Raw genomic sequence first — 18,678 nt, 5'->3', positions numbered from 1 at the left:
AATTATGTCTTATGTCAATCTTATATTTAATTATAATTCATTAAATCTTCATTTTACTTCTTATCGTTAATGCAAAATATTTTATATAGCTACATTATATCTTTATTTTATGATCTATAATATATTGCTATTTTTTTTATTATGTAGACTGATCATTTGTCGGGTCTTATGCTGGACACTCATCGTGCTTTATCTACAATTGATGAGGACGAGCGGATCCGAATACTGCGAGAGATGGAGAGATCATGTTTAGGGACATTGACGACGATTGGAGCATCCTATGCGTCAGATATGAGATATACACCGTCACCACATGCTCCAGATATACCAGCATCATGTATTCCGCATATGTCATTGCCACATGCTGCACATATCTCATTATTTTTTGATCCATAGATGCCAGGGCCTTTATCTTCCTATATGCCCCAGATGACAGCACCGGATTCGAGTTGGCATCATGATTCTTCATCTGAGTTGTTTGATTTTCTTATTCCAGGCCCATCATTGGATCCAAGGGGTTGAGGGGGTCACTCAGCTCGTAGATACTCCAGCAGCACCTGTTATTCCTAGTATGCATGTTCAGAAGACGTCCACTGTTATAGAGGAGGGGCCATCACAGGTGACACAGGAGCAGGAGCAGGACCGACCGTTGAGGACCTTCGTGAGAAGGTCTAAGCGGCCACGGGCACCACGACGTCTTTATGGGACTTAGTATTTTTTGGATTTATAGTACTGTAAGATTTTTTTATAAATTGTATATTTTTATTTTATCTTATATTATTCATTATTGTTTCCATCGGAGTTTTAGATATTTTGCTTGTTTAATTCAAGTGTTAGGATGTTATATAGTTTGTCATGATTTTCACATGTGTCTCAAAAAGAAGTTGAGGAAAAAAATATCACGTTAAAAGAGCTATCTAAATTAGTTTAAAAAATAATATCATGTATCAAATAAATATAAATAATAATGAAAAAATATATCACATATCCAAAAAAATTAGTTTAAAAAATATTTAAAAAAATATCACGAATCGAAGGTTAAGATAGAGGAAAAAAAATTTATCTTACAAATATCATTGGAACATATGTCACTACTTTTTGCTCCATAGATGCCAAGGACTTCATTTTTCTACATGTCCTAGATAACAGCATCGGGTCCGAGTTGGCATCATGACTCTTCATTTGAGTGGTCTGATCTTTTTGTTACAGATCCATCATTGAATGCAGATGAGAGGGTTGAGGGGGTCACTCAGCTCATAGATGCTTCAATATGACCTATTATTCCTGATATGCATGCTCAGAAGACGTCCACTGATATAGGAGAGGAGCCATCGCAGGTGACACAGGAGCAAGAGCGACCGTTGAGGACATTTTCAACAGCCACAAGCACCAGACATCCTTATAGGACTTGATATTTTTTTATTTGTAGTACTGTGAGATTTTTTTTTGTAAATTATATATTTTTATTATATTTTATATTATTAATTATTATTTCTATCAGAATTTTAGATATTTTATTTATTTAATTTCAAGTGTTATGATGCTATATGGTTTATCATGACCTTCAAGTGTATCTCAAAAAAAAGTTGAAAAAAAAAATCACGTTAAAAAATTTATTTAAATTAATTTAAAATGATGTATAAAAAATATAAATAATAAAAAAAATACTGCATCTAAAAAAAATTGATTTAAAAAATATAAATAAAAGATAAGATGTGGAAAGAAAAAAAAAAAGAAAAACGCTATTGTGGATAGCGTTTATAAAAATGCCATTGTAAATGATGATTTTAAAAATATTTTTTACAATGACGTTTAAAAAAATGTAATTCACAATGATGTTTTTAAAATTAATTTTTTTTTTTTGTGATAGGTTTTCATATTGGAGGCTGATTGGGATCGAAAAAATATAATTTTAAATATTATTTTTTTCAAAAAAAAATATCATTTGCAATGACGTTTTACAAATTTTGCATCATTTGTGTAAATAAGTTAATATATGTATTAAATTGATAAAAAAAATTTAAATTATATTAGTACGGTAAAAGACTCTTTGAAAATTCATATTCAACCTCGTTGGGAGATCACACCGGAGGAAGGAGAAGCCACCTTTCTACCTTGCGGCAGTCAAAAGATAAAGAAAAAAAGAAAAAGAAAACATCCTCGAGGCAAGAGAAAGGATGGAGAGAGAGAAGGTGGGGAGATCACACTGGAGAGATTAGATTCAATGCCAAAATGAGAAGAAAGAGAAGAGAAACCGGAAACAGAATCTACTATTTAATCTACTACAGAAGAAGGCAAGCAACAACCCAAGCAAGAGATGGAGGGAGAGGAAGTCAGCTGGGCCTGACCCACTGCCAATAAGGGCCGGCAAAGAAAAAGAGAGAAGATGGGAGAGTAGCCCTGCTCCTTTGTGGAGGAAGCCGCACTTAGACAACTTACTAGAGAAGGGATTGCTCAGGAAAAAAAAAAAAAACTTACTAGAGAAGGGGGAAATGTAATAACCATCTACATTTAGGAAAAAACATGAAACATGTAAGTACTGGAAAACCACCAAGACACAGTCCAAGATCAGATCAAAGCACCAAACAATGCTAGTAACGAATGGAGACGAACTTCCCATAAAAAAACAGCTGGGGATGAACATATAAACCTTCAATGATGTACAAATGCTGCCAATAGCTCACTAGAATGGGCCTGTCTACTGTTCCTAGCCAAACAGCATATGAAGTTTATAACACTTGTACAGATTATACACAACAATGGAACCCCAGCTCCATTCCTCACTTTCCTAACTGAGGCAGAAAACTGGAATGGATGCATTGGAGGATCCCTCCTGAACTCCCAATGACAAATAATATAGTGTTTTTTCCAACTTCACTATTTTTAAACATTGTTAGAAGCTCAGCTTCCTTCCTAACAAACATAAAAGGCTTGAGACCTCCCCATTTCCACCCAAAGGAATAGCTGACATAAGATGAATCAACCAACTCCAAGAACCTCCTGCAACCTGGAAAAGAGCCAGCTGATGTTACCACTAGATATGGATGGAGTTTATTCCCACCCAAAGCAATCAAGAGAGGTTTTTGAAGAACCAAAGCTTTTCAAGAGCCATCGCAACTCTTAATACAATACACCATACAACGGAAAGTTCACATTTCAGAAAATAAGCTGAGAAGTATGCTGCTTCCATTGCACAGTTCCAATCCCAACATTATGATGAATAATTGATCATATTTCCAATCCCACACTCGAGGAGTGCGGGACATTAGTTGCTGTCTGTGACCTTCGGGCCCTTATCTTGGCAGCTACCTCGGCCATCACAAGTCTGGTCAGGAGGAGCCCAGCAATAAGTGCTGCAATCATCAGCATTGTGAACACCCCATTCCAGCTCTTGGCTGAGATGTACCCTGTGAGCAGTGGCCCGATCGCTGCTCCTATAGACCCTGTGCCATCGATGATAGCTGTCACCGTTGCCAATGCCCGAGAATTCCCATGCAGAGAGCTGTGTGTGCCAAGATCTGCTGAGACTGCTGTTGTTATTAGAGCATAAGGACCATTCACAAACATACCAGAGATGAACATGAGAGTAATGTTCCAAAAGAGTGAAACGCTCCCATATACGCGGTACAATAAGAGTGCAGGTATTGCACAGTACATGAAGCTCGCGGCAGTGATTGCACGAGCATCGAGGTGATCAGAAATGTGCCCAGCAAGGATACCACCAACCACACCTCCAACATCGAAAAGTGTTGATAGAGTTCCAGCGGTTGAGTCGGATAAATATTGGCCATCTATAGCTGCAAGTTGGAGAAGGTATCACGGTCTTAAAATGCAAGTTTTACTAACAACTAAGCTTAAAAGGAAGCAACACAGTGCCAGAAAATGGATCTAAGCCACATCATATGTAGCACCAATATATACTGATCTTGAGCATCCTTGACTGCAGGGTGGTTGGCCATTCAGATGCATGAAGTTATATAGTGCAATAAGGCAACGACCACTTTACCTATGATTAGTATACCATACTAGCTGAAGAGAACCTTTGGTGAACATGCCCAAGCACTTTCTTCAGTTGGTAAATACTCCAATAGTTTACCAATGAAGAAGGGCAATGAGTTGGGTATTTAGAATGCAGGTTCTACTAACCAGAAGATAGCAAGGCAACAACCATGTCCTACAAGATGCAACCACGAACTAGATATATTGTAGATACTTTAGCATTAGCGAATATTAGACATTGGAATTAAATACCTTTCAGTGCATTTGTTACCATAAAGGGAAACCATATAATAATAGCTAGACTCAGACAGCATAGATCTGGCATGACATATGAAGAGAACCCTTGAAAATGGCCAAACAACTTGTACGGTTGATCTAATATTAACTACTACAGATGTGCAGTTCAGCACCAAGTCACATGTCTTGTTGAAATGGAAGTAAATTGAGTAAAAATATGCATTTCAAGGTTGCATGAAGGCCAAAAGATCGGTAAATAATGAGGGTGGGTGAGTGACGAAAAATTTATATAGATAGGTTTAAAGTCCTCTTTTTGATCTACTGCATGAGCTGAACTCAAACATGCTAGGCCAGGATCAAGCTTGAATCGATAATCTTTCAAGCCAGCTCAACCTCCGCTCAAGTCATCACAAGCTAGCTATCCCATCCATCATAGTTGTGGCTTTGATTATGCACATGGAGACTAGATCAAGAGCAAGATGATAACTGGGGCAATTAAATAAATAACTTGCATGGAGGTGATTTGAACTTGTCACCCTCCAGCAAACCCGAGCTCTAATATCATGCTAACCGGTAGACACTATAAAAGCTTAAGCTGATGGAGAAAGGGTCAATAATGTATATTATGCATAACACCTATAACTAATGACGATAAAAATATCAATGTTTCTTAAAGTCTCTTTGTTACAACAGAGTCCTTCTGCAAAGGGAGTTTTATCAAACCAAGGACTCTTTTAAATAAAAGATTTTGATAAACTACTTGTTTATCTAAACTATCATAAAAGAATATGAGTAAGAAATTTGACTTACCAAGAGTCTGGTTGGATTGGCTCGTTAATTTATGATGTAGAAACAAAAATGAATCCCAGAAGTATATGATCACTATCCTAAGGTAAATTTCTGACCCTCATACCAATGTCTATCGAAAATTCTACCCCAAGATATGACTGGGATACCCTCTCTTGGAGCACAATCATAGAGAGGGTTGACAGATCTCTTAAAACTCAGCAATTTGAATGAAAAAAAAAAAGCGATGAAAGAGCGAGAAAAGGTCTACAAAATATTGGACTCTCGAAGAAGAAACAGGAAAAATATCGTAGATTTTCAGATCCCCCACAGGCTAGAATTTGGGGTCTTTTATAGACCACAAGTGGGTGCCTCCAAATGGCCATTCGACCGACGGACCACAAAGGAAGACGTTGGTCAAAATAAAATGTAACCATCTGCGATAAATGGTCATTTGACCGTTTGACCACGAAGGGAAGCAACTAATCAAAAATAAATATGTTAAAAAATAAAATAATTAAAGATACTATAAAATATGATAAAAATAAATAAAATATTTTGCTATCATCACGCGCGTCGGGCTGCACCGCGCCATGCCACACTGTGATTCGCACGTGCAAGTCGAGCCGTGCTAGCGTGCACGTGTGAAATATAAAATCCATATCCTCCAAAGGCCCCCCAAGCAAAAGAGGGGAAGGTAAGATGGTTTATAAGCATCAAAAATAAATTGTCCCTTTCCAATGTGGGACTAAAACAAGACAAGACCTATAGAAGACTTTGGAGGGAAAGAAAATTTTGAGTTTTTCCTCCAAAAAACTCTAACAATCCTCCTCGAAACTCAAAATTTTAAAATAAATAAAACTAATTATTTAATATCAAAATAAATAAAAATTTTATTGCTGAGTATTTATACTGCACTTAGTGTAGATAGTTTCCATCTGAAAAAATCGGAATGAATCAGATCTTGAATTATGCTTCTTTGATCCAGATTTTAACTATCACACACACATAGTATAGAAAGATCTATCGTGGGGTTGCGCATTATTAGCCGTACGCAAGTATCTTGTAGTTCATAAGAGCACCTAAGATTTGCCCATATCCCTTAGCCGCGGCCATATATGAAAGCTCTCATATAAATGAGCCCTCTAAGGATGTGTGTAAAGTCACATCTCAAGAAGAATACCTCTTGAAAAATCATTTAGAGCTATGCTCTTCCTCAATATCTACATAGGAGCACTAATCACTATAAGAATGAGGTCGAGTGAAGACTGCTATACATATATAACACATATGCTCTCTGACCACCTAATCAGCTTGTTATTACCACATTGAACCTCCTTCAAGGGATCTCCTATCACAGAGGTTGGATCCCACTACTGAAAAGCCCATTATAGGCTAAGTCCCATCTTCCTCGATGACTCTAGGATCTTAGTCCTATTTAGATCTTTAGTAAGGCAATCAATAAAATTATTATTAGTTTTTATATAAGATAAAGAAATAATGTCACAAATTTTTACTTTCTTACAGACTTTTGTCTCACCTTTATATGTCTGCTTATTTTTGAATTTATAATTTTTTTTTTACAAAAATCTATTGCAGCTCTAGAATCACAATAGATTGAAATAGGAGGAATAGGAGATGAAATTAAACAAATTTCAAATAAAAAATCTTTAAGCCATTCGGCTTCAGAGTAGGTAGAATCAAGAGCTATAAATTTAGATTTCATTGTACTTCTGACTAGAATGATTTGCTTGATGGATTTCTAAAAAATAGTGCTACCATCAAAAAGAAATATATAGTCAGAAGTAGATTTCACATCAGATGAATCGGAAATGCAATTGGCATCACTGTACCCCTCCAATATAATTAGATAGCAACAAATTTAAGACAACATGAAATAAAACCTTTAAGATATCTAAAAACTCTTTCAAGAGCAGTCCAGTGAAACCTATTAGGATCATAAGTCTAGAAACAGTATGAGCAATATCAGATCTAGTACGATTTGAGAGATACATAAGAAATCCAATGATTTGAGCATATCTTTCTTGATTTATAGGTTTATCAAAGTTCTTCACAAGTTGGATAGAAGGATCGTAAGGTGTAGAAACAGGAGAATAATCAGAGAAGCCAAATTTATCAATCAATGATTGTGTATAATGAGATTGAGATAGAGATATAAAATCAGGAGATCGAATGATCTTCATTCCGAGGATTAAATTGACTACACCTAAATCTTTCATATCAAAATGATGGGAGAGAAATTTCTTAACATCATTAATTAGATCAAGGTTAGAAGATAAAATCAAGATATCATCAACATAGAGATAAAGAAGGACATCTTGATCATCGAATCTTTTATGATAGAGACAGTTGTTAGATTCATTGATTTGGAAGCCATAAGAGAGAATAATATTATCGAACATCTTGTGCCATTGTTTAGATACTTTAATCCATATAAGGATATGACAAGCCTGCACACTTTATGCTCTTGACCAGACACTATGAAGCCCTCAGGTTGAGTCATATAGATTTCTTCATCAAAATCTCCATGAAGAAAGACAGTCTTCACATCTATTTGATGCACAAAAAGATTATGGATGGAAGCGAGAGCAAGAAAGATATAGATCATGATAATGCTAGCAACAGATGCATAATTATACTTTTCCACCAATTTGTCAATCCTAAGTTTCTTTCAAAAGATCCATTTATGACCTAAAGGTTTGGTTCCAAAAAGTAAATCAGTGAGAATCCTAAGTTCCCAATAATTCATTCAATCTCACTATTGATTGCCTCCTTTCAAAATAGAGCATCAAAGATCTCATAGCTTCCTAGTATGATGTAGACATATCCTCAACTAAGAAGGTGAAGAAACCTTCATCCAGATTCTTTTTGATCCTGAACCTTTTGCTCCTTCTAAGCTTGAAAGGAAGATTAGATAAATTTGAAGCACGATCATTACTGATTGGGGGACTAGATATAGATGATGAACTAGGTATGGAACAAGAGTTATAATCAGATGTGGATCTAGGAATTTGATTCTTGAAAGGAAATTCATTTTAAAAAAAGATTGCATCTCTAGATTCAATAATGGTATTAATAGATATATTATTGAAATCAAAATAAATAACAAGAAAATAATAGGTATTACTATCAACAAAATAACCAACAAAGATAGAATCAATAGTTTTGGGATCAATTTTATTTCTTTTGGATTCAGGAACAACAACCTTAGCTAAGCACCCCCAAACTTGAAAATAACTCAACTTTGGTGCATATCCCTTCCACTACTCATAGGGAGTCTTTTCCTTATCCTTTGATAGAACTCTATTAAGAATGAAAGTAGAGGTCAAAAGAGCTTTTCCCCATAAATTTTTTGAAACACCAGAACTAATGATCATGGCATTAACCATATCCAAAAGAGTCATGTTCTTCCATTCAGCAACATCATTGGATTAAGGAGAATAAGGAGTAGTAACTTCATGAATTATACCATGTTCTTCGTAGTATATAACAAATTCATTTGGAGTGTACCCTCCTTCACAATCAAACTTTAGGATTTTGATCTTCTTTTCATTTTGATTTTCAACCTCAGTTTTGAAAACCTTAAACTTATTGAAAACTTCATCCTTAGTCTTTAAGAGATAAGAATAACAATATATTTAAAAAAATCATCTATAAAGGTCACAAAATAATGACTACCTCCACAGATTGGATTGTGAAGTTAGTCCACATGGAAAAAGATAGGCTCTAATACAACACTAGAGGCCAACTATGTACTTGGGAGCAAACCAGGGGTTCTGATTGATAGTTTGGACATGAAAACAAGAAGATTAACAGTCTGTTCATAAAGCATCAATGGGAAAAAATGTTTCTTGTGGTTCTAAAGGGTGTGTGTTGTGGAAAAGAGAAAGAGAGAGAGCTATCAAACCAAATATAGGCCAAAGTAATACATATTTGTTATAGCAAGATGTCAATAAAAGAGAAATCGAAGAAAAACAAAGATCAATACAAACCCAAGATTTTACATGAAAAATCATTTGAATCAAAGGGAAAAACCATGGGCAAAGATGGATGGAGATTTTTCACCATCTTCAAAATTGCAGATACAGAGTATAAAGCAAAAAATCTTAGAAAAGCACTCATACCTCACAGACAACATATCTCGCCAATAGGTACACCGAGATATAAACAGAGTCGGATCGGATCCGTACCGCTCAACAAGATGGAAAGGCCCCGATTAACTCTGTAGCCGGTGCTAATCTAAATGCAAGACACCTCTACAAATCTCCACTTAAACTTGCATTTAGCCAAGTTGCATAAAAAATATCAAACATCTTACCAACTCCACCTCAGCCCCTAAAGGCTCCATCTCAATAGCTGTGAACTCTAACCAAGTCCAAGCAATGTCTAAACTTACTTCTGATTATGGGCTTTGTCAATATGTCTGCAGGATTGTCATCTATACTCTCTTTATAAAAATTGTTCCCTGACTTACAACTTCTCGAATGCAGTAAAATCTAACATCAATATATTTAGTTCTCCTATGGTACATCTGATTCTTAGTCAAGTATATAGCACTCTGACTGTCAGAATATACAATAGATTATCCAAGCTGAATATCCAGATCACCAATAAGACCTTTCAACCATATTTCCTCCTTCACAGCCTCTGTCAATGCCATGTACTCAACCTCTATTGTAGATAAGGCAATAGTGGATTGCAAAACTGCTTTCCAACTATACAATTAGAGAGTGTGAAAATATAATCTATCATTGACTTCCTTCGATTTTATCAGCTGCATAGTCAGAATCTGTAAAACCAATGACACTAACAGATATATCAATATCCCTACAGTAAACCAACCAACATTCACACTACCTCTGAGATAATGAAGAATCCACTTCATAGCTTGCCAATGCTCCTTTTCAGGATTTGTCATAAACTTGCTAACAACACTAACAGCATGTGTAATATCTGGCCTAGTACAAACCATAGCATATATTATACTACCTACATCACTAGCATAAGGGACTCTAGACACACTCAATCTCATCCTTATTAATAGGTGACATAGAAGCAGAAAGACTAAAGTACGAGACAAGTGAAGTGCAAACTGACTTTGAATCAAACAAATTAAAATGCTGCAGTACTTTTCTAAATATTTCCTTTGTGACAAATACAACTTGCCCGTAGCTCTATCTTTGTTTATCTCCATATCCAAAATTTTCTTTGCTACATCCAAATCTTTCATCTCAAATTCAATATTAAGTTGAGATTTCAAAATATTAAGATCTTTCATATCACGAGCAGCAATCAGCATGCCATCAACATATAACAAGAGATAAATAAAGCTACCATCTTGGAGTTTCTTATGATAAACACAACAATCAAAATTGCTTCCAGTAAAACCATTACTAATCATGAAAGAATCAAACCTCTTATACCATTGTCTGGATGATTACTTAAGGTCATATAAAGATCTTTTCAACAAGCACACATGATCTTCCTTTACGGGAACAACAAATCTCTTTGGCTGCTGCATATAAATTCGCTCACCAAGCTTTCCATACAGAAATGCTGTTTTGACATCTAGCTGTTCCAGCTCTAGGTCATACAAAGCAACCATGGCAAGTAAGACTCTAATTAAAATGTGCTTCATAACTGGTGAGAAAACTTTATTGAAGTCCACACCTTCTCTTTGAATAAAGCCTTTTGCCATCAAACGTGCTTTAAACCTTGCACTCTCAACCCCAGGGATTCCTTCCTTCTTTCTGAAAACTCATTTACACTCAATAATTTTGTGACCACTAGGAGGTTTAACCAACATCCATGCTTTATTTTTCTAAAGAGACTCCATTTTTTCTAACATAGCAACATCCTACTGTACAAATTTATCACAAACAATAGCCTCACAATAGCAGTTTGGCTCCTGCCCATCAATTTTCTCTGCCACATTTAAAGCATATGCAATTAAATCAGCATATCCAAATTTCTATGGTGCTTTTATCTCTCTCCCTTGCCTATTTCTAACAAGACTATAGTCCCTCAAACTCTGTGGTTGCAGCTCCTCTGAAGTTTTAATATGAACATCATGTGCTCCAGACTGAATCTCAAGAGCTTGAATTTCATGCTCCACCTGCTTTCCAATGCTATGGTCTGAATCTCCATCAATGCACTACTTACACTCTTTAAACATAGCAGATTTATCAAAAGTAACATCTCTACTGATAAGAAGTATGGAAGACTTACCATCAGGATATTATAGTTTGTATCCTTTTAATCCATCTGCATAGCCAAAAAATATACACTTTTTTGCCCTTGGCTCAAGTTTGCCCTACCTCACATGAGCGTATGCTAACATCCAAAGACCTTCAAATCAGTATAGTTTGCAAAAGAATCGGATCATTTTTTTCAGAAGTCATGCACTCAATTAATGTCGATGGAGACTTGTTTATCAAAAATGCTGCAGCATTACGAGCTTCAGCCCAAAATTCTTTCCCCAGACCTGCATTAGACAGCATACATCAAGCTCTCTCTAAGAGTGTTCTATTCATCTACTCTATTACACTACTCTGCTATGGTGTTCTCACAACAGTGCGGTGTCTCACAATTCCATACTGCATAACCGGTTGAATTCATTACTATAGATTTTCAGCCTATTATTTGTTCTCAAGCACTTAATTGACTTTTCTGTCTGCTTTTTAATCATTATTTTTTAGTGCTTGAATTTTTCAAACACATCACTTTTCTGTTTAAAAAAAATATATCCAAATCTTTCTTGAATAATCATCAACAAAAGTTAGCATATACCTAAGACCACTTTTAGATGGCACCTGAGAAGAACCCCACATATCTGAATGAATATAGTCAATTATTCCTTTGGTTCTATGAACACCTGTACTGAACTTCATCCTACACTATTTTTCAAATACATAATGCTCACAGAAGTCCAACTTTTCTATTTTTTGACCATATAACAGTCCTCGTTTGCTCAGTTCTGCCAAACCTCTCTCACTTATGTGTCCCAGATGCATATGCCACAGCATAATAGTGAGGGACTTCTGTTCTGTAATCCAATTACAGAAGACCCTGTAACAGTATTGCTCTGAAGAAAATACAATCTATTTCGCTTAATTCCCGTCATCACAACAAGAGCACCTTTAGAGACCTTGATGACTCCACCTCGACCTCTAAACTCATAGCTAATAGAATCAAGTGTACCCAAGGAGATCAGATTTTTCTTCAGTTCTAGCATATGTCTAACATCCTTCAATATCCTCACAATACCATCAAACATCTTGATTTGAATTGTCCTTATTCCAATAACCTTACAAGCTTTATTGCTTCCCTTTAGAACTCTACCACCATCTACTGACTGATAGATAGCAAAAGATTCTTGATCTGGGCACATATGATAAGAACAGCCCGAATCAAGAATCCACTCAGCACCAGAGCATACAATATATATTGTAAGAACATGAATGCTTACATATCCATCAGAATTCTCCTCAGCCGCTACTGTAAGAAGATCGCCACCAATAGACTCATCAAAACTCTCCTCAGAAACATTACCAGAAGATTCAGTTTTCTTCCCTTTGCACTTTGGACAGTTTCTTCTGATAAGGCCATTCTCCTTATAATACCAGCAACTTCTCTCCCCTTAGATTTTCTCCATGACTTTCCTCTGTTACATGACCCTTTATTCTTATTTCTATCTCTAATCATCAAGCCATTTCCATCATTGGCCTGATTGTCTATCACCTTTTTTTCAACTCCTTAGAGTTCAAAGACGATTTAACATGTTCCAAGGTGATACTTATTCTACCATACAGTATAGTATCAATAAAATTTTCATACCATTCAAGCAAAGAACACAGTAGTAAAAGGGCCTGATCTTCATCTTCAGTTCTTACATCAACATTATGAAAATCCATAATAATCTGATTAAATAGATCTACATAATCGCTTACAGAAGTACCTGGTCTCATCTTCAATTGATACAGGCGTTGCTTCAGATACAAGTGATCCATTAGGGATTTCTTCATGTATAGTGCTTTCAGTTTCTTTCAAATCTCAAGAGCAGTGGTCTAATCGCATACCTCGCGAAGCACCTTGTTGGATAGACTCAATCGGATCGCAATATGAGCCCTTGCCATCATTCCTTTCTTCTCTGTCGCTATCTAGATCGCATGCAGATTGTCCTCTCCCTCCAGCACTCCTTCCAGACCATGCTGCACAAGCGGTGCACGCATCTTGATCCGCCACCATCCAAAATCATTTGTTCCATCAAACTTTTCTACTTCAAACTTCGCCACAGACATCTTCGATCAACGATCTATAATGGGGCTCTGATACCAGTTTGTTGTAGCAAGACACCCATAAAAGAGAAATTGAAGAAACACAAAGATCAATGCAAACTCAAGATTTAACATGGAAAACCCTCTGAATCAAAGGAAAAAATCATGGGCAGAGATGGATCGAGATTTTTCACTATCTTCAAAATTGGAGATTATAGAGTACAAGATAAAAATTTTAGAAAAGCACTCACGCCTCAAAGACAATATATCTCGCTAAAATAGGTGCACCAAGATATAAATAGAATTGGAAAGGATCCATACCATCCAACAAGATGGAAAGTCTCCTATTAACTCTGTAGCCAGTACTAATCTAAATGCAAGACACCTCTACAATATTCTTGTTCTTTTGCCCATCATAATGAACTAGAAAGAAAATCCAAATAGAAGAATCTTTGCTTATGAACAATCAAAGGAAATGGTGGGTTATCTGGATTCTCTTGGCTTCTTATATGAAATTGTTAGCGGGCATGCAAGTCTCCTCTCTTGCATCCCTTGCGCATGCTCTTTCACATGGAAGAAGTAAAAAAGGGGTAACAAGATGAGATAGAAGGAAAATAAAAATCAGAAGAGAGTGAGAGAGCATGACTTGGAACATAGGTTTCGAAGACCTACCCAAAAGAAGTGATAACAAGAGGAAGAAAGGTGCCACATTCAACTGGTTACCTTAAGCAGGTTTTCATCAAGTTGTCTCTCATGTGTCAAGCACTAATATAGTTTTCTTAATGATAGTTCTCTAAAAGTTTATTGTTGAAGTGCTTTTAAAGTCTTTACTTCTAGGGGTTGAATATAATCTTGTCTAAACAAATTCCTAGGGAGAAGGTTATAATTATCTGAAAGAGAATAAAGACAATGCATGCACATGTACCATAACATGAATCAATGGCCATTTTTGCAGTATATAATGTTGATTCCTAGGGAGAAGGTTATAATTATCTGAAAGAGAATAAAGACAAGGCATGCACATGTACCATAACATGAATCAATGGCCGTTTTTGCAGTCTATCAAAGTGATAAGCTTTTAATACTTGACAAGAGAATTTAAGAACAACAGAATTTACCAGTTTGGCTGATGTAGAAAGGCAACCAGTAGAGGAAGGTATAGGCCACCAATTTGCAGAAGAAAAGACAAAGAGCAAATGGTGCAACACCAGGGATTCTCCATGCCTCCAAGAATCCCACAGCCTTTTCTCTGACCTCTGTTTCTTCCCCCAGTAGAGGCTCTGTAGTATCACTCTTCTCACAAGACTTAAGCAGATCATCATCTCTGTCAACCCCCACAGCCTCAGGACTAACCGGCAAGAACAAAAACACTGTCAACCCGACAAGGCCGATAAGAAGACCAGGAACAGCAAAGGACCAGCCCCACCCATACTTCAACAAAACAGATGCAATCAGTGAACCAGAGATATTCCCAACCGAAGTGTGTGCATTCCAAATCCCCATAATGAGCCCCCTTTTCCTCTTCCCAAACCAATTTCCAACAACTGCCACCACCGATGGCCAGCCTGTTGACTGAAACATACCAGCTAGCATCTGAACCACCAAGTAATAGTAAAAACTATGAATATTTAGCCAGTAGCCAGCACCAAAGAGGGAAGTAAACACACCAGTCCCCAACATTCCCACCGTCAGGAGGATTCTTAGATCCAGACGGTCACCCAGATGCCCAGTGAAATACATGCCAAAAGCATATACTGAGAGAAAAGCTACATCAATCACTCCAAGCATGGCAGTGCCAGCTTTACTATCAAATGGAACCCAACCACTCTCAAGACCTGAATTCCTTTGCTCATCCTCAACTGCTCTTAGTAAAAAAGACCTCGGCCATGCAGAGAAGCCCAATTCCGATGTTTTGGGATCAAGCACACTTTTAACAATGCTTGTGGTTTTTCTAGTAGCATGATAACTAGCATAAGCAAAAAATGTTAAGATCAACACGATGGTCTGGTATGTTCTGAGGTTTAGACAAGTGTTCCTCGTGTATTCTATGAAGCATAGACCAAGAGGTTTGCTGCTTTGTACTTCACTTAGTGGAGCCATGAATAATCTGCTCAAACTTTTAACTCCAAAATATGATGGAGATGTCTTGTACTTCGGGAAGAAGGGAAGACTAAACACTCTGCTACACAAAGAGGTATGTCATCTGGGAGCGACAAAATGAAATGGAATTCAGAAAGTGAAGTCAACAAATTCAATGTGCTAAAAGGTTCGCATGGCTCTGTTTGAAAGACTTGTAGCTCCTGCTGTCATAGCTAATCAGACTCACACATGGTAGGCATTCAAGAAGTCTTAAGAGAAGCATTCTATGAAAGGATAAAAAGAATATGGTAATCAATTTTAGAGGTTCTAACATTGTCAAATATGCATTCAAATGGAATGTGATATAAAAATGTCAAAATTTCAATCGCATGATAACAGAATTTCTCAATCTTGAACCACAGAATTAGATGGTTGATGAAATCTTCTCTTATGAAAAGCATATGACCCAATAGAGCAGCTCAAATGCAAAATGTGCAGAATAAGTTGAACACATCCTGCTTGCTAAGTCCATGTAGGAACTAGCAGAAGATGCCTCCACTTAATAATCATATTAAGTTAAATATAGCAATGCATACAGATACTCAATGATGTACATCAACTATAATTTATCTCTAGCTACTGAATATTTTTCATCGGTATAATTCCAAAACATCCAAAAATGAACTAAATCTAATCTACAAGATCTATTTAAATTTCATTCTCCCCATTCCTTGTTTACAAGTGCCAATCGGTTGAAGCACTTATTAACTAGCAAGCAGCAACCAATCCCATATTTGTCTCACTTGAAAATGCTCATGGCATTGAACTAAAGTGAACTAATGGCACTTTTGGATCCTTGGTTCTTTTTTCTCTGTATTGTTTTATCGCAAGCTGCCTATCACTTCATTCTTCAAAAAATAACAGCATCCATCAATTTAATTAGTTTTGATAGATCAGAACTTGACCCATGTCAAAAATGATGAAAGCAAAATAATGAATCTATCGATGATGATCAATTTCTTCCATTGAGGTTTGTATCCTCCTAGATCAATGTTTAAAACAAAATGAAAAGCCAAAAAAAATCAAAAAAAAAAAAAAGAAAAAAAGAAAAAAGACCCACCATTCATCAGCAATATATATAGCAATACTAAAAGGCCAAAAGAAAGGAGGAAAAAATCTGACATCAGTATGCAGTATTAATGCTCAATCTACAGAAAAAGCTACCATTCTGATAGACCTTTAGTAAAATATCAACAAAAATTGTTTCTTTTAGTTCAAGTACCATAATACGAAACACAAAGAGGGAAGCAATAGATTCATCAAACCTGCAACAACGAATATCAAACGAAGTTCTACAAACCATTTCTGATCGCAAGTAAATTAACCATTCTACTGAAATGGCTTCAAGAAGGAATTCATGATAAAACGTTACATCTAAAACAGGAATCCAATGGATATAGCTCCCAACAATTCAAAGCAGATAAATTAATAAATAAAATCATACGTCGGCTTCCCAATTGTCACCATCAAAGCATTTAAAAAAGACCCATAAAACCAGCATTAAAATTATCGTGGACAATATAACAGCAAATGAGTTGAGTACAGGGTGGGCAAAGGAAGGGAGAAGCAAAGAAAAAAAAAAAAAAAGGCGAAATAAATAAATAGGTTGCACTAAATTCAGGTCACGTGTCAGCACCTGATAGGAGGAGATCGCTGGATTTCAGACCCTTCTTTCTCTCTCTTTGCTCTTCTTCCTTCCTTCCTTCTCGTCGTTAAGGAACGCCACTACAGCGTTTCCAAAGTTCTGCAGCAGAGAGGCTGAAAGTTAGAGACGCTATGGACTTTGTAGCGATGGTACGTTGCGCTAAAGGTCTTCTACGGGTGGAATTCCATGAATGTCCTTCTTTCCTTTGGACCTTCAATCTAAACGTAATTACAGTGTTGCCATATCTGACCTCCATGTTGTATAATTTCTTTGGTGGATGTGGAAACGGATGGTGGATAAAATGGTGAAATTGAAAAATCTATGATGGAAGATATGTGTATTTTAGAATGGCGAGAAATAATGGGGTTGCTTGTGCCAAGGTACAAGGACATAAATGTTTGCCATCCATTGAAGCAACGTAATGGTCAAAAAGAAAAGTTCAACTTTTTCTCATGTAGTTCACATAGGATCCCATTATCAAGTGCTTTCAATATTTTTTTATTTGTGGGGACTGATGTCTTCTTTGAACTCTTAAACAACAAATAATTTATAATGGCTAATTATATTATAATCATAAATTGAATATTATTTAGAGCTGTAATATTTATTTTTTCTATCTATACGGACATGCTATAAGAATTTGTGTTAAAAATTTGTTGGTACATTCTTGAAAAAATTGAGCTTAAATTTTAAGCACAATTTGTACTTGAGATTGAACCTAGATATGAGTCCAACTCTTTTATACTAGGCTCTAATGACATGTATTACAATTAATCATAGAATGAAAGTAATATATCTACTTACATTTGATTGAGTTGATTTGATTAGGATTCATTTGATAAAATTTATCTTGATTGGATAAGAATTATACTTTCCCACTATTTTATTATCCAGTTTCGTCCCATTAATTGGCTCGGGCAATGCTGATATTTTATTATCCAGTTTCCCACTATTTTATTATACCTATCAAGCCTTCTCGGATGATCTGGCCGTACCAAATTGAAGAAGGGCATCAACGTAATTAAGGTAGGATTTCTGGGTAATCTATTAACGGGCAAAAGTTATTAAATTGCCTCCGGAATGGCCGTCCTCCGAATATTCCCACCCGGTGGAATAATACCTCGCGTGCCGTTTGCTTATTCCCCCATGCCTTCGCCACGCGGCAGGCCCACGTGGTAGAAGCGCTGGACGAGTATCCGACCCAAGTCCCCGTTGGCCAAAACACCATGAGAAAGCCACTATGTTTCGCCACGTCACCAAAAACGACGTGGGATCCACACATTGTTTTCCTTAGAAGCATTTGGAACGTAGATTTCAGTGTATCTATATACCAGCTAAGGCAGCCGATCCGGAGGTCCCACAGTAGTTACACGTGGCTCCACGTGCATTGCTATTTATTCTGCAGTCGTCCACGTCGGTTCGTCACATTTCCTCCTGGGGCCGGAAGGAAGGGTCAAAGAAGATAAGGACGGCTACAGGCTACAGGGAGAGGCAGCCATGCACAAAATGGCACTGGAAAAGGATCCGATGGCGATGGAATTGGATGAGACCATGAAGCATTATTTGGTTAGCGTC

At 36.6% G+C, this 18,678-nt stretch overlaps 1 protein-coding gene across 4 annotated transcripts; it reads right to left on the bottom strand.

The window, feature by feature from the left end:
* Nucleotides 1-2,619: 2,619 nt before the first annotated feature.
* On the bottom strand, nucleotides 2,620-17,252 carry LOC105054985 (putative glycerol-3-phosphate transporter 1). Of its 4 annotated transcripts, none has more exons than XM_010936663.4 (3): nucleotides 17,095-17,252; nucleotides 14,438-15,522; nucleotides 2,620-3,797 (listed from the first exon to the last, which is right to left on the bottom strand). In XM_010936663.4, the coding sequence occupies exons 2-3, from the start codon at nucleotides 15,417-15,419 to the stop codon at nucleotides 3,229-3,231; spliced, it is 1,551 nt and encodes a 516-aa protein (XP_010934965.1). In that variant the 5' UTR covers nucleotides 15,420-15,522; nucleotides 17,095-17,252; the 3' UTR covers nucleotides 2,620-3,228. The 4 variants fall into 4 exon arrangements, with proteins under 4 accessions (XP_010934965.1, XP_010934967.1, XP_073102621.1 ...); XM_010936665.4 differs by having other exon boundaries at nucleotides 14,438-15,498; nucleotides 17,095-17,248; XM_073246520.1 differs by having other exon boundaries at nucleotides 14,438-15,619; nucleotides 17,095-17,226.
* Nucleotides 17,253-18,678: the final 1,426 nt, after the last annotated feature.

Source organism: Elaeis guineensis, chromosome 12 (assembly GCF_000442705.2).
Source record: "Elaeis guineensis isolate ETL-2024a chromosome 12, EG11, whole genome shotgun sequence".
In the NCBI taxonomy this organism is placed as follows: domain Eukaryota; kingdom Viridiplantae; phylum Streptophyta; class Magnoliopsida; order Arecales; family Arecaceae; genus Elaeis; species Elaeis guineensis.
Note: the sequence above shows the minus strand (reverse complement) of the source record. Positions and strands in the feature narration are given on the sequence as shown.

What these genes read in the sequence shown, in the direction of transcription:
- LOC105054985 (XM_010936663.4), bottom strand. Translation starts at nt 15,419, where the DNA reads ATGGCTCCACTAAGTGAAGTACAAAGCAGCAAACCTCTTGGTCTATGC. An exon ending in TTTCTACATCAGCCAAACTG is followed by an intron (nt 3,798 to 14,437) that starts GTAAATTCTGTT and finishes TCCAACTTGCAG; the next exon opens with CTATAGATGGCCAATATTTA.